The 16,556-nt window shown below is 40.2% G+C and overlaps 1 protein-coding gene across 2 annotated transcripts in view; it reads left to right on the top strand.

Annotated features, from left to right (window-relative positions):
• DGKI (diacylglycerol kinase iota) overlaps positions 1–16,556 on the top strand; it is a 515,206-nt gene that overhangs the window by 421,130 nt on the left and 77,520 nt on the right. For both annotated transcript variants that reach the window (XM_061414831.1, XM_061414832.1), the window contains exons 24-27: positions 3,835–3,904; positions 6,441–6,481; positions 7,378–7,505; positions 10,292–10,414. In XM_061414831.1, coding sequence (XP_061270815.1) covers positions 3,835–3,904; positions 6,441–6,481; positions 7,378–7,505; positions 10,292–10,414 — 362 coding nt within the window. The remainder of the gene's footprint in view (positions 1–3,834; positions 3,905–6,440; positions 6,482–7,377; positions 7,506–10,291; positions 10,415–16,556) is intronic.

Raw genomic sequence — 16,556 nt, 5'->3', positions numbered from 1 at the left:
ATCTCTTTTTTTTACATGCCTAATCTTCTCCTAGAGGATAGGTTTGTTCTGTAGTCCATCGGAGCTCTGTCTAGTCCTGGGCAAACAGCATGTGTCAACAAATATTTGACTCATTCCTTTTCTGCTACTGGCTACCCTTACTCATCTCCCTCCTGTCTCTGAAGTTTCTCCCTCCTTAATTTGTGGTTTGGAGTCTAGAAGTGTCTGAATGGAGGAGTTGAAACCAGTTCATGGGAGTCCTCCTGGGAATTAATTTATCTTAGACAAGGACAGGAGTTAGGTAAAGAATTTGAAGAATGTTGTTTTTTGGGTGCTAGATCAAAACTGTCAGAAATGGCTCAAATGGGGAATTAAAGTAAGACTTGCCTGGGGCCAGATTCTGTTTGCTATTACAAGTGAAAGCAAGACAGCTCTCTCTGTCTCACACACACACACACACACACATATACATACACACACAGAATTGTTGTTGTTGTTGTTGTTAATGGAAGACATTCTAGCCAGAAAAGGGCTCTTGAAAATTTTGGAATATCTCTCATTTCCGTCTTCTACCACACCATCACTATTTCATCATCTTTCAAAGCTGGCTTTGCAAATGGGTATCCCATTTCTGTACATTTCTTCTGCAAGAATCATGGGTAGTAAAGGAGTAGATTTGATAAGAGATATTGCTATATGGCCTGGTGATGGAAAGAGAGGGAAAAATGAATGTGTAGATGGGTTAGATGCAGGAAATGTCAAGACCAGCAAAGAAGAAATTTGAGTGGATACATAAGAGAAATTTAAAAGTAGTAATCATTGACTAGACATTATTAAATGAAGCAGAAATTCCCAATTCAAAGGGACTTCTATTTTGTTTCTGCTTATATCTTCCCTAAATTTTATGAAAGAAAAAGAATTTCATTCTCAGTACAGGTGTAGTTAAATGCTAGGTGAATATTGCTTAATTGGATAACCTACTGGAGTATTTAATGGGGCTGCACAATCATGAAATTATGTGTGAATCAGCAGTGAGTAATTGAGTAAGTTTGGTGTGTGTTTGCCCGATAGTGGTTAAGGTAATTTCCTTATCAATTACATATAATTCATGCCAGTTGACTTTCAAAAATATATATCTGAGGAATGTCAGGTTTGCTTTTGTGCATGCTCTGTTTTTAGCATGAGAACAGATTTTCCATTAGAATATATCAAAAGAGAAAATTCACATATCAGGAGTTTGGGGAATTAGCAGTATTTGTTAATATTACTCATTTAAAGAGCATGCAGTTTTAAGAGATAGAAAGCATAATTACATCCAGGGTTATATCAGTCTGCCCACACTGTAGAGCAATGACGGTCGCATTCATCTAAGTCCTACTATTTCTATGAAGAAAAATAACAGATCACAAAATGAGCAAGTCAAGTATCTTATCTCTTTGATGAATCATTGATTTGATTATGCTATTTGAGAGGACAGAGAAGACAAGAAGCCCTAAACTAGTCTGAAGGCTGTTGACATGGTGGTTAGTGGCACCGCTCAGGGGATTATGTGACTGTCTTCAGAAATGTAGCTGCGTTCAGACGATCACATTTCTGAAGTGTCTACAATCAGTGTGGAAAGGGGCTTGCTTTTGCGCTTTTGTGGCTCCATCAGAAATTGTCTTTTTATACCGACTTTAACGTGTGGCGTTCACAAAGCAAACATGTCTGGCCATTCTTCCGGCTGTCACTGTTTGGTGGCAAGGATGCTGCCAGGTCTGTCAGAGTGGATCCTTGTGCGATGGCTCCATGACCTCGTGAAATCCTGGGGGCCAGTCCTTGACCTCCTGGTGGGGCGATTTGTTTCCTTACTTCCCTCGTTTCCTGCTCAAGTCTGACTCCTGGCCTGCACTGCATTGCTGTTCACGCTCCTGCTGACCCTGAATGCAGGATTCTTAATGCCAGGGTCACCCACTCTACCTGTGTGCCAAGTCCTGTGTGAGGACACAGTCTGCCTGATATAATACCCGCAATGTGTTAGCAATGAGAGTTGGTTAAGGCAAAGTCACAGCAAGTTTTTTATTATCTCCATACTAACATCACTACCACTTCTAGTCCTCTTTTTTGGTTAGGAGAATTGAGGGTGCAGATAGACAAACTGAAAAAGTTATGTGAGTACGGAAGACCTGCATCCCCTCTGTGGTCCTCATTTGTTTGGATCCATCAAGAATGTGAAGAAATGGACAGATCTTGGCTTTGGGTTATTATGATTTCCTTTTTGACAATCTGTTCCTCTTAACTTCTGGTCCACTTTTAATCCATCCCAGTATACATTTGTCTTTGATGTTAAGGTTCTTAAGGTATTTCTCTCTTTTTTTTTTTTTTCATGGAAAGGCATTTTATTTTAATATAGCAGTGTGTACATGTCAATCCCAAATTACCAGTCTATCCTCCCGCTACCCTTTACCCCTGGTAACCGTAAGTTTGTTCTCTTAATCTGCGAGTCTATTTTTGTTTTGTAAATAAGTTCATTTATATCAATTTTTAAACATTACACATAGAAGTGACATCGTATTATATTTGTCTTCCTCTTACTTAGTATGATCACTGGTAGCTTTAGTTGTTTTATAAAAATGCATTAAGAATCGTAAGTTTCTTTAAATAAGATATCACTTGTGTCAAAGTATAATTCCCAAAATGTTAAACACAATTCTCATATAAATAGGTACATGTCAAGATTTCATGTAGCCCAAAAGCCAGTTCAAGAAAGAAGTCTATATTTATCTCTATATCCATGCTATATCACTTCTACATCTCTACATGGGAATTTTGCTACCAGTCCTGAGTGAGATCAGATTTTCCTCTATTCATTATTTAATTTGCAGAATCAACTCATGTAAAAACTCCATCTACCCAAGATTCCTAATAATGGGCAATTTTAGTCCCTGTTACTTTAGGCTAGTGGTTCTAAAACTTTGGCATACATCAGACTCACCTCAGTGATTGATGTGTGTCACCCCAGGGTGTCTGTAGATCTGGGGTGGCACCCGGAAATTTGTGTTCCTAACAACCTCGCAAGCTGATGCTGCTGGCCCAGGGTTCATGCTTTAAGATTCACTGATTGAAGTAGAAGCTTTGCCCCAGGACCATGTGGGACAAGTTCAACCTCCAAAGAAGTCAGCGCATAAACTCTGATTCGCTCTCTTCTTAACCTCTTCTTTGTTTCTCCCATATCCTTTCCCGTCCCCCTCTGTACACACAAGGTCATGCACAGCCAGCCTCACTCCAAGGATGCTCCTTCTAGTCCAACATCTCAGATTGCTAATAAAGGTCAAAGTCCCAGAGTCTTCCCACAGAGACCTGCCCTCCCTCCTAATCTATACCGTTTCTGTCAGTTATCTCAGTTTCACTGAGTCCAGTCCAGAACACCCCAAATCCTCTTATAAATTAGCATTTTATGTTTTAAAAAATTGTGAGTGGCAGGGAGTCTTTTAGTAAGGGACATTTTTATACCTGTGTGGAGAACTGAAATGCAAATGACAGCCAGCTGCCACTAGGTCCTCAGCTTCATAAAGGGGAAGAAAGAGAGTTCCCAAAGGAAGTACATGTCCCAAGTTATAGAATTTATGAATGCTTAATGGAAAAATAGAAAACCTCCTGAAAATTGTATGCGAGAGTTGTTATGCGAAATAAATCATTTCCAAGCAGAGCCCCTGTGGGTGTTTCCAGTGAAAACTTTGCTTCGATCTCTCACCAACGCTTTGAGTAGGAAAGGATGCTCACTTTTAGAAACAGGTGATGGGGCAGAATGTGGAGTAAGGAACAGCTCTCAGCTTATTCAAATGGAGCCATGAGGATGTGTGTGTGTCTTTCCAGGACCACGAAACCTCCTTCCCTAGGGCGCTCTCAGCTCAGAGACTCTCCCCACGGTGGTGCTTTCTAGATGGTGAGTGTTTCTGTATTTTCGGAGGGGTGGGGGTTCGGGAAGCCTTAGGGCAAAGCATTGATGGCTTGAGTGGACTCCAGTTTTCCGAAAGATTGTTCAGGAACCCTCCACGTGATTGGTACTTGCATCTCAAACAATGTGGACTTTCTGATATTGCAACACACTTTTCTGAAGCTATCTCCCTCAAAGCAAGTCAGTTAACTCTGGCCAAACTTCTCAGCATTAAATTGCTCAAGCTAACACATCCCTTCCTGTGCCCCCTTTTCCAAAAACGAGTTGAGTGCCTGGTCTTCAATTCAGGCTGGTAGATGGATTTCATCAGCAGGGGGAATAGGTACTAATTTGCATGCTGTTTGCATATTTGGAACTTCCATATTATTTTCAGTAAGCCATCATCTCAGAATGAGTTACACATTTTTGTGAAAGGGTGGGCATTTTCAGTTGCATTCACATCTGCTCTGCTGAGCATGACATGTTGCATACATAGTAGGTCGGTCATTTTCTGGTTGGTTAATGTGGTTAATGAGTCCATTTTCCATCCATCCCCCTAAAGGCTGTCTAATCCCACTTTTCTGTGCAGTTACCCATTTTACAGTACATTTCTGCTTAGATACTCCCAGTGGGTCTGCTACCCAGTATCTCTCATCTCTGCGGACGTTGGGCTTTCCCTGTATGCCTCTCTTTTGTTTAGCTCTGTGTACATCTGAAAGATTATAAATGTGGACAAGAGAATGATGGGCTGTGTGAGGGTGTGAACGTTTTATGAAGATGAGCACCCATATCTGTGTCGAATCTCATCCCCACACATTATGACATCGGTTTTCATTAATGGCTTGTCGGCTGCCGCTGAAGATATTTGGCACTGCTTTCCCTCCAGGTCCTTTATTCCCTCATGATGAGAAACATAGTCATTTGTTTTTCCTGAATCTGCAGAGGAACAACTTATATTTAAGAAAATTATGGGAATGTATATAAATTATTCTGTATGTAGTCTATTTTGTATATAGTCTTAGATAAAATTCTAAGTGTGGTTAATGGCGTTAACCTAGATACTACATTTACTCTAGAAATAGCTGTGTTTAAAATGCTTCAAGATTGCAGTCATAGTTAAAAGAACAAAGTAGGTTAAGTCCTTCTCAGGCAGGTATTCCCCACTCTTGGTTTTAGAGGGTAAGAACCACGATTATCTTGCTTCTTAGCTTATTTCATTTGGAGAGAAGCTACTTGTTAAATATGTATGATTTTTGAACTATTATTTGCATTTTGAGTTTTTCCCTCTAGTACTATGTACTTTGTAGAAAATCTATTTATAATATTTGGACTCTGTTAGATTTAAATGAGGAGGAACATAATTCTTTTCAATATTAGGAATAATCAGATTGATTTCTAGAAGCCCAGAGTTTATCATTAAGTATTTTTTCCCTTCAAACTACACACACAGCCCAATCCTTTATAGGAATGCTTAAATAATCTTATTTTTTTTGTTTTAGCTTTCTTCAGACATGGCTCAGGGACTCAGTTTTAAACTGAAATGATTCCTTTAATACCAGAAGTGGTCCCTAACTCTGCAAATTCAAGCTCTTTTTTTTCTAAAATGAGAATTGTTTCCTCAGAAATCAGGCAACCTACAGATTTTTTTTCTAGCTTTGTTTACTTGATAAATACATATCGAGTTTCAGCTCTGTTGAGGGTTCTGTGCCCATATCTTGAGACATAAAAGAAGAAATGAAACAAGTCTTTAAAGAGGCAGATATCTTGGTCTGAGAGTTCTCAGTGAGGAGAGTTTTATAAGAAGTGTAAACAGATTACAAATGTACATGGAAGTGGGAGCAACTGATTCTATCTGGGGCAGGGAGGAAGGGGCTGAGGAAGGGTTCACAGGAGAGGTGGCATTCAAGTTGGTTCTTAGGACATGATTCTTTTTTTAAGTTTTTATTGAAATATATTTGATTCACAATCTTGTGTTAGTTTCAGGTGGTTCAGATATATATACACACACATATATACACATATACACACATTTATATGTATATATCTCAGATATATGTATGTCCTTTTTCAGATTCTTTTCCATCATAGGTTACTGCAAGATATTGAGTATAGTTCCCTGTGCTATACAGTAGGTTGTTATTGAATGTCTATATTTTACATTTAGTAGTGTGTATAATTTTAATCCCAAGCTTATGAGTTAAATGACTTAAATAGTCATGTGTAATGGGGAGGGCCCTTTTTTTATTTTATTGGTTGAGCCACGGGTCATGTGGGATCCTAGTTCTCCAACCAGAGATTGAACCTGTGTCCGCTGCATTGGAAACTCAGAGTCTTAACCACTGAACCTTCAGGCAAGGAAGTCCTGGGGAAGGGCTTTAGTGGAACAGCAGCCACAGAGGCATGAAGTCCTGAATTTTTCTAAGTAGACTTAGGGACTGGCCAGTCATCCAGCAAGACTGGAGTGTCATGGTGGGAATGAAGCTTGTAAATTTGGTGCCATAACACAGGACTCTCTGAATGCCATATACTTTTTATTCCCCCCTAGCTACTTCTGCTGATCGCTTTTATCGAATAGACAGATCTCAGGTAAGATTTCTTGAACGTATTTGTGAAAGTGAAAAATTCCCAAGTAACTATACTAATATTACACATTTTCCCCCCAACAAAAACACTGAAATGTATACAGTTCTGGAATGATACTCATAGTCTCAGCCATGAGCTTGTTACTTGTCCTCACATGTTTGTGATTTGTGACCTCAAGGTGATATGGTTTGACCTTGAAAATGAGTCCAGAAGATAAGTAGGCTTGTCGACGTTGTCACCAGCCTGCACTCCAAGTTTTCATTCACACTGCTGTTTTACTGCTTCCTTGCCACATTTTATGCCTTTTTAACTTCATTTCTGATTGGCAAATTTGCAACCTCAAATGTATCTGTAGGCTACTTAGTTTCAATTCACCACTTTCCAGAGTTTGGTGGTGAGAAAATAAAATGCTTATGCCCAATGAGGGCAAGTGGAATTTGGACACACACTGTCCAAATTCTCATGTAAAAGAAGGTATAGGATGGAATCCATTGATAAAATCAGTTATTAGCCATGCCACTTAGCTTTGACTGGATACTGAGGGTGTAAGTCCAGGTCATTGTATGCACATGCTGGACCAAGTTGCATGCAGGGTGTCAATACTTAGATAGTATTTGGGAAAAAGAGGCAAGGCCATCTCTGCTTATACCTGACAGGATCCTGGTTAAAGAGGCCCAAACCAAGGATTCAACTCTCCCCTTCCTCAGCCTTTTGCTACCATGTTCCTTCAGGGAGGAATGCCACTGGTCAGCCCTCTGAAAATATCATAAGCTGTGGTCATTTGCTATGTCATAAAATTTCAGTATTCCTCAGGACCAAATAGCTTTGTTGAGTTATTCTTTAAATGATGGATTTGAGCATCCTATAAGTCATCTGGCAGATTTCTTTTCCTTCCTTAGGAACATTTGCACTTTGTAATGGAGATTTCTCAAGATGAGATTTTTATTCTGGACCCAGATATGGTGTTGTCACAGCAGGCGGGAACACCGCCAGGAATGCCTGACCTGGTGGTGGAGCAAGCCTCGGGGTAAGTGGGCTTATTCCTTGTGGTGAGACTGGTTGCAGGGTGACATCTATGTCTGGTTTGGCCTCATGCTTGGTATAGTTAATGAAATCAAACTGTTTGGATGTACAGGTTTTCTTGTGTTTCCTGAGGTCACATTGTAAGTCGGTCTGTGACTGTCTGGGTAGAATCACTCTCCCACTCAGATCTGTATCATGTCTGAGCTGTCTTTACCCACCACATCAACACTTCCTACCAAACTAGAAGGCACTAGTATTTGTGCATATACGTCTGGAGATGCCAGTGGTAAAGAACCCGTCTGCCCATGCAGGAGACTTAGGAGATCTGAATTCCATCCCTGGGTTGGGAAGATCCCCTGGAGGAGGGCATGGCAACCCACTCCAGTATTCTTGCCTGAGGAATCCTGTGGTCAGAGGAACCTGGTGGGCTATAGTCCATGGGGTCTCGAAGAGTCAGACAAGACTGAAGTGACTTCCCACAGCACACAGCCCATGTACATCTGGAATGCCTAGATTATCACACTGAAAAATGACACAGGTGGTTTGACTTTTTTCCCCTCTTCCTCCTTCCTCTTCTTCCTCTCCTCCTTCTCTTCCTAATCCTTCTCCTTTTTTTTTCCTGTATCCAGGCAGCCAGATATATATATATATATATATACATATATATATATATAACAATAACTATGAAATATCAAGAACTTATTAAGAGCCACATACTATGCTAAATGCCTATTTTATATCCCTACTATTATGTGCTCCATGCTTATTTCCTCATCAGTAAAATGGAAATGATAATACCTACTCAGAAAATTCTTTTTAAATTAAATGAATTGAGGGATTTCCCTGGTGGCCCAGTGGTTAAGAATCTGCTTTGCAATGCAGAGGATATAGGTTCGATCCCTGGTCAAGGAACAAAGATCCACATGCCACAGAGCAACTAAGCCTATGCACTGCAACTAAGATACAAAACAGTCAAAGAGATAAGTTAATTTTAAAATAAACAAATGAATTGATACATGTAAAATTAAGGCTGTCTGTGGCACTTGGTGGACATTCATTACATATTATGTTATTGGAATTGTCATCATTTCACAATGACCCTGCAAATTTGGTACTATTACTGTCTTAAATCCATGTAAGCAAAATGAGGTTTAGAGAGTTTTTGTAACTTGGCCACTATTGTGTAGAAAGTAAAGGGGAAAAAATTGAGATTTATTCCCAGGTTTTCTGAAGCTAGAGCCCATGCATATTTTAACCACCATATTGAACCACCAACATATTAATATTTCTAGATTATTTTAACTTTCAGAAATATTTCTTTAGAGTTTTCTATGTGGCAGGTTAAGAAACAGCAGTGTGCAAGTGAAAACACAGAAACCTTTGCCCTCATGAAGCTGAATGGTTTACTTTAGAGGTTCACTGGTACATAGGAGGTGAATAGTTAAATAAGGATTTCCCCAGGAAGCAGACACACATGGACTCAAATGGCGTGTGCAAATGTGTACACATACCTGTACAGTGTTAACAGGCATGTGCACTTGAGGTAAAACCCTCATGCCTATTCACCCTGTTCACTAATTTGACCGTGGCTGCTATTTCTGGGTATCTTCCAGTCTACCAGGCCAGCTGATATCAGGGGTACATACCAAGTCTCTGGGGAGCCAGGAAAAGATAGAAGTGGTGGCTAGAACAGATGGATGGCTGTGTTTAGGAACCAGAGCTAGTAATCCCAGAGCTGTTGTGTCGTGAAGGGACAGCCACGGCCTGATGTAACCCGGAGAGTCCTGGAAGGGGCGCGGGGAAGGCCTTGTGAGATGTCATGCCTGTCCGCTGTGGTTCTGCTGGAGTCTAGGTGTTCTCCCCTCGACGAGGTCTGGTTTGTAGCATTCAGTCTGATGAAGTCTGAGCCTATTCAGCCAAGCTCTTCCTGGGCTTTGTCCTCCCAGTCACTCGCTATTAGCTCTGGTTCCAAAGATAAAGTAGCCTGCAAATCCACAAGAACTTGAATCAGTTCCTTTCTTATTTCTTTTTTCTTGCCCCCTCTGGAAATAAACTAGCAACAGGAATATGATTTTGAAAGAGAATGGCCTACGTTTCTATAAGACATCAGTCACCATTACTTTTTTTTCACGTGGGCCATATGTTATAAAGTCTTCATTGAATTTGTTACAATATGACTTCTGGTGGGTTTTTTTTTAATGTTTTGTTTTCTTGGGCTACAAGGAATATGGGATCTTAGCTCTCCAACCAGGAACTGAACCTGCACCCCTGCATTGGAAAGTGAAGTTTTAACCACTGGACCACCAGGAAAGTCCTCTGCCATTACTTCTTATCTGTGTCATATTTAAAATTACTTAATCTCAAAATTCAGTTTTCTCATCTATAAAGAGGGCAGCAGCGTCCAAACAGAGCCTGACTGTTGAAAAAATTAAGTGAACTAAAAAATGTGCCAAGTGGCTTCAGTCATGTCCAATTTTTGCAACCCCATGGACTGTAGCCCACAAGGCCCCTCTGTCCTTGGGAATCTCCAGGCAAGAATACTGGAGTGGGTTTCCATTTCCTTCTCCAGGGGATTTTCCCAACCCAGGGATCGAATCTGTGTCACCTGCTTGCAGATGGATTCTTTACCACTAAATGCCACTTGGGAAGCCCAAGTAAACGTGAAATGCTTATAAATACCCCATAAAGATTAATTGCTCTCCTCTCGTTTGGAGACAAAACTCACCCTGAGAAAGGGCAGATGAAGTCCCATGCCTGACTTTGAGTGTCTGGTGTCCTTCTTTCTCCTAGAATGACAGACTGGTGGAATCCTGCTCTCCGGAAACGCATGCTGAGCGACAGTGGGCTGGGGATGATAAGCCCGCATTATGAAGACTCGGATCTGAAAGATTTCAGCCACTCCCGAGTGCTACAGTAAGAGCATTCTCTCTCTTGTCCTTGTGTCACTGGGCTTGCTGGGAGGGGATTCCGTGGGGCACTCACCGAAGGGAAGCATTCTCTTCTCAGTGGTGCCCTAGCTCTCTCCTGATTGTATCACCCTGTGGTTTGACATTTTCTTCACACGCACCCTTTTACCCACGTCAAGCTCTGATGGAGCCTCACTTTCCATTTCTCGTGCTGCTGAGCCTCAGTGAGACCTTGCACACGGACATGTCAGTACTTTGAACCTCAGCAGTGTTCGCTTCCCTAGAAGTGAACCCAGGGTTTACCAGATGCCATAGCGCAAGGACATGCCTGAGTGTGACATGAATAGTCTGGAAATGATGTAAAGTGTTTTATTTGTGTGAACGTTGGGATGGACTGTTAGCAGTCAGCGTCATGAATCTCCAGTTCCAAGCCTCTGGCTGTGCTGTGTGATGTGGCCAGGCGGTTTCGCTGGCTCACCTGCAGTGCCGCGTGTGCTGTGTTTTAGTCTCTCTGGGTAATTGATGAAGTGTTTGTTTATAGGTCAGAAGAGTGGGTGTGTTTTTGTCTGAGGGATGGGAATTGGGTTTTGCAACAGTGTTGGTACCCTCATGCCCTGTGAATCCCCCCTCCTGTCACCCCTCTATGCAGGACAGGTTCAGGGTGCACCTTGTGGTCACAAACAGAATCATTTGCACCCATTTATTTATGCTAAGATCATGGCATCTGGTCCCATCACTTCACGGCAAATATATGGGGAAACAGTGGAAACAGTGACAGACTTTATTATTTTGGGCTCCAAAATCACTGCAGCCATGAAATTAAAAGACGCTTGCTCCTTGGAAGAAAAGTTATGACCAACCTAAACAGCATATTAAGAAGCAGAGACATTACTTTGCCAGCGAAGGTCCGTCTAGTCAAAGCTATGGTTTTTCCAGCATTCATGTATGGATGTGAGAGTTGGACTATAAAGAAAGCTGAGCACCAAAGAATTGATTCTTTTGAACTGTGGTGTTGGAGAAGACTTTGAATGACTGATGCTGAAGCTGAAACTCCAATACTTTGGCCACCTGACGTGAAGAACTGACATTCAAAAAGACCCTGATGCTGGGAAATATTGAAGGCAGGAGGAGAAGGGGACGACAGAGGATGAGATGGTTGGATGGCATCACCGACTCAATAGACATGAGTTTGAGTAAACTCCAGGAGTTGGTGATGGACAGGGAGACCTGATGTGCTGCAGTCCGTGGGGTTGCAAAGAGTTGGATATGACTGAGCAACTGAACTGAACTGATTTGACTCCAGGCCAGACACCCTGTTGCAGGGAGGGGAACTCCTTTCAGTGACCAAGAGTTGACTCTTGTCTAACACTTGGAAACGATTTGTCCAAAGACTCATACATGTTGACAAAGCAAGAAACTCTATTGGGAAGAGGTGCCCAGGCAGAGAGCAACAGGGTAAGGGAACCCAGGAGGACTGCTCTGCCACGTGGCTCTCAGTCTCAGGTTTTATGTTGATGGGACTAGTTTGGGGGTGCCTCTGGCCAATCATTCTGATTCAGAGTCCTTCCCGGTGGCTTGCGCATTGTTTAGGTGGATTCCAGCGAGAAGGATTCTGGGAGGCTGGTAGGACATATGGTCTGGTGTCTTCTCTCTCCTTTGACCTTTCAGTTGGTGGTGGCTTGTTAATTCCATGTTCCTTACCAGGACCTCCTGTTGTAAGATTATTCAGGCAAATAGTGACTATGCTACCCTGGCGAGGGTGGGTGGTTTTGGTCAGTGGTTTCCCCTAACAACCCAATCTCAGATATTATATAAAAGTTCATTGTAATTCAGGAGATCAGGCTAATTTCCAGTCCTATTCAAGGTCCTAATCGAATGGGGACAGTGGCATTGTAACTATGCAGTCTTACCTTTTTTTAATAAAATAATAAGGTTATTGAGATGCTCAGAAGCCTAGGGTTAACTGAAGAGGCAGGACAATGCATTGTTTATAAGACCAGAAACAATTTCAGTATGACAAAGGGGAGGAAAATGAGAAATCAGAAGCTAATTATTTTGGTGGTAAAGGTTCTACTCAAACACCCCAAGGGCAAAAGGTGACTTCATTTTAATTGCTTCTCTGTACTACCTCTTATTCTATTGTGTGAAGAATGGAAAGGAAAAAGTGAATTTCTATGGATTTTCCTTTTTAATTAAACCGTGTTGTTAGTTTCTGATAGCATTTTGATTGCTTACAATTCAGGCTGTTTTTTCATTTCTTTTGTATACGGAATTAAGGTTTGTGAATCAGACTGAGTCAGCCACCCACTGACAGCTAAAAAAGTGGCCATCTAGCTTCAAGCAGATTTATTTGAAAATTAGTTTTAATTAGTCATAGAATAGAAATTAAGCCTAGACAAACCAGATGTGTGTTTTGGTTATTCTTATATACAAGCTTATATACATGCAAAAAGTGGAGCATGATCTCAATCTAGTTTCCAATACCCTGTTTTTCTGTATATAGTATGTTAGTGTGTCAATACATATCATGATATGTGAGATTATTTCTAAGACAGTAAATATTCTTTCCAAGAATCACAAGTAAATGTACACTTTATGTAAGAGCCAAGTTCTTCAAATCAACTCTTTTTTATTTGGATTTATTATCCTTTTAGGAATTTCTTTTCATTATTTTATTGATCTTCAGTTGGCAGCTACTAGTTTTCCTGAATATTTATACAACTTAATTCTCAAATGGGCTTCCCAGGTGGCGCTAGTGGTAAAGAACCGTCCTGCCAATGCAGGAGATATGAGACGTGGTTCGATCCCTGGGTTGGGAAGATCGGCTAGAGATGGAAATGGCAGCCCACTCCAGTATTCTTGCCTCAAGAATCCCATGAACAAAGGAGCCTGGAGGGCTACAGTCCATAAGGTCGCAAAGTTGGTCGCAAAGTTGGACGCAAATGAAGCAACTTAGCACATACACCAAGGTCTTAAGTGCACTAAAGCAGCTGATTTTTTTTACCTTTTTTTTCCTTCTCTCAAGTGAATTAGAAAACATAACAGCTTTGGAACCTGTAGCTTCGAGTCTTTCCAGCTGAATCTCCAGATACCATGTAATAGAGACAAGTTGTCTTCACTGGACTCTGTTCGAATCTCTGACTCACAGAATGTATGAACAAAATAAAATGGTTGCTTTAAATCATTGAAGTACTTGTGAGAGAGAGAGTGAAGTAATTCAGTCATGTCCAACTCTTTGCAACCCCGTAGACTGTAGCCTACCAGGTTCTTCCATCCATGGAATTTTCCAAGCAAGAGTATTGGAGTGGGTTGCCATTTCCTTCTCCATGGGATCTTCCCCACCCAGCGGTGGAACCCAGGTCTCCCACATTGCAGGCAGATGCTTTACCGTCTGAGCCACCATGGAAGTACCTTACCTTAACCAAATTGTCTATTAATTCAGAAAACGTGTGCATGTGTTTATTAATTTCTTAGGAAGAACATCTCTTTATTTACTTCAGAGATCATCTTTGATACAAAGGGGTATAATTGTAGATATTCCATAGCAATATATATATTTTATCTACATATGTATCATAAGGTCAGTAATAGCTAGTATTGATACTTCCTGTGTGCTTTGTTAAATTATCCTTAACTGTTTCAACACCTTTTAAATTTCACATTGCTTAACAGATGAGTAAACTGGAAGCTCAGAGAGTTTAAAATATTCATCTTAAGTCACTCAAGATAACAAATGTGGAGATTGCTGTTCGAATGAGGTCTCCTTGACTTCTGACTTCATGCTTTTCCTCCATACCACATTGTCTTCCTGAAGGGCCAGTGCAAAGGCAGGGTGCCCACAGCCCCAAGGCCCCAAAAGGATTTACTTTGGTATCTATCTTTTTTAGCATTTGTAAAGTGAAAAATTCTACAATCTAGGAAGGCTATGTATGCTCATTAAATATGCACAGCTGCAAATTTACCCACAAGTAAATATAGTTGAGAATTAATTTTAAAGCATTTTTTCCTTTAAAAAACAGACTGAAACAAAAATTAGAGATAGGCTTTTATTTTATTAAATATATATTAAATATGCTCCAGTCTAAATAAATACAAATATTATATGAAAAATACTAATGTGCCAACAATGCTGAAATATGTTATTGTTTTATGTTATTACTTGCATTAAGTCTTTCTATCCATAACATAGTACCATATCATAAAAATATATATTGTTTTATGGGGTTTTTTTTGGTTTTGTGTTATCTTTTTATCATTACCTGTAATGAACAGTGCATACACTTTTAGAGCTTGCCACTTATACAACATTGAATTTTTAAAAGTTACTCATATTGATGTTACCGAATGCAAGTTTGTGTGCCCAATGCACAGTGAGGCCATAAAAACCCGAAACATCAGTTTGGAGCAGAGATAAGTTTATTGCAGGGCCAAGCAAGGAGAATGGGTAGCTTGTACCCACCAAACTCCAAACTCCCGGAGCAGTTTTATCAGAGCATTTTTAAAGGCAAGGTGGGTGGTGGGTGGTCCACAAGGTATGTGATCAGCTCATACACAGTTCTCTGGTTGATGATAATTGATTCTTAGGCACCAGAAAGTCTAAGAGCTACATCCTCATGATCATCAAGTAGTTAATTTCATCCATTTGGTGGTGGTTTTAGCATCTGAAAATCTCTGGAAATATTTCAGAAACTGTTATCTAGTTACTTCAGAGGAGCTACAGCAGAGGATATGGGGAAGGGAGACCTGTCCTGGGAAGGCCTCATAGGGTTCTGCTCAGTATGTGATATATGTAGATTTTAAGTCATTTTATTTGGTATAGAATATCGTGTTATACAAATATGCCATAATTTATTCCTCCATTTAAATGTTGATTTCTAATATCTTATTATTTAAAAATACAGTGAACGTTCTGCAGTGTGTGTCTCTTACAGGGCAGACATGCAGATTCAGCTTTGCTCAATATTGCACAATTTACTTTCCCTTTGGAAACATTTAAAAAGCAGTATGTGAAGGAACCTGAACAATTAGCATAACATTGTAGGCACAATTGGCATCTGTTGCTTTTAGCTTTAAAGTCCCAAACCACTTGGAGATAGTAAAAGTTCAATTTTAACATCTTGTTCACTGTGTTAAATAACCCCCTCTGTAAAGAAATGAAAAGGAAAGTTTTAAGTTCTTGGAACCAAAAATACTGTTTGTCAGAATTTGCAGTAAATGGTAGAAGTGGTATTCACAGCATGATTTATGACTAGAAATCATTTATCAAGAGAAAAATGATGGCATACAAATAAAGCATTCAATTTGATAAACTGGAGAAAGAGTCCCAGCGTAGAGGACAAAGAAACAAGGGGGAAGAAAAATAATAGAGATAGAAATCAGTGACAAGGAGAACAAAACAGACAAAATAAATGATTAACCAATAATAAAAATTCTAAAAATTGGTTCTTTCAAAACAGACAAAATTCTAAGAAGATTAAAATATAAGAGGCAAACAAAAATGCAACTCCAGTGCTTCCCCAACTCATTCTTCCTCCTGCTCGGGTGACTCTTTCCCCTCTAAACTCTAATTGACCCAGCCAACCTCTTCTCCCCTCAGGGAGAGGAGCAAGGCTCAGAGTTTTAACTTTCATTTGTAAGATGCATCAACCTCTATCCCTCTTCAGGGAGTGCAAACAGAATGAACACATAGAATGAATTAGATTTCTGTTCTTACTGGAACTGATTACATTTATATTAAAATTCCATTGTAGATACATTGCAATTTTTAAAGAAAGATTTATAGAGTCATCTGTTGGCATCTGCAGGGAATTGATTTTAGGACCAAAATCAAATGGAGCCTCGAGTCCCATAGTCAGCTCTCTGTATTTGCAGATCAGCATCTCAGATTCAACCAACCATAGATTGTGAACATAGTATATGGTCTGTGATTGGTTGACTCAGGATTTGGAAATCATAGATAGACAGACATATGTATGCTTGTCTGTAATAACTTCATCCCTCTCCTGTCTTCAGTTATTTCCTTTACTCATTTTTTTTTGAAAATTTAGGTATTAATATATGTAGATACTCTCTGTGTGTGTGTGTGTGTGTGTTGTATCTGCTTACACAGGTCCTCTAGAGGAGACAACAATTCCAAAGAAAGCTATACA

This window comes from Bos javanicus, chromosome 4 (assembly GCF_032452875.1).
Source record: "Bos javanicus breed banteng chromosome 4, ARS-OSU_banteng_1.0, whole genome shotgun sequence".
Classification (NCBI taxonomy): domain Eukaryota; kingdom Metazoa; phylum Chordata; class Mammalia; order Artiodactyla; family Bovidae; genus Bos; species Bos javanicus.
The sequence above is the reverse complement of the archived record's forward strand: the minus strand, read 5'-3'. Positions and strand labels throughout refer to the sequence as shown.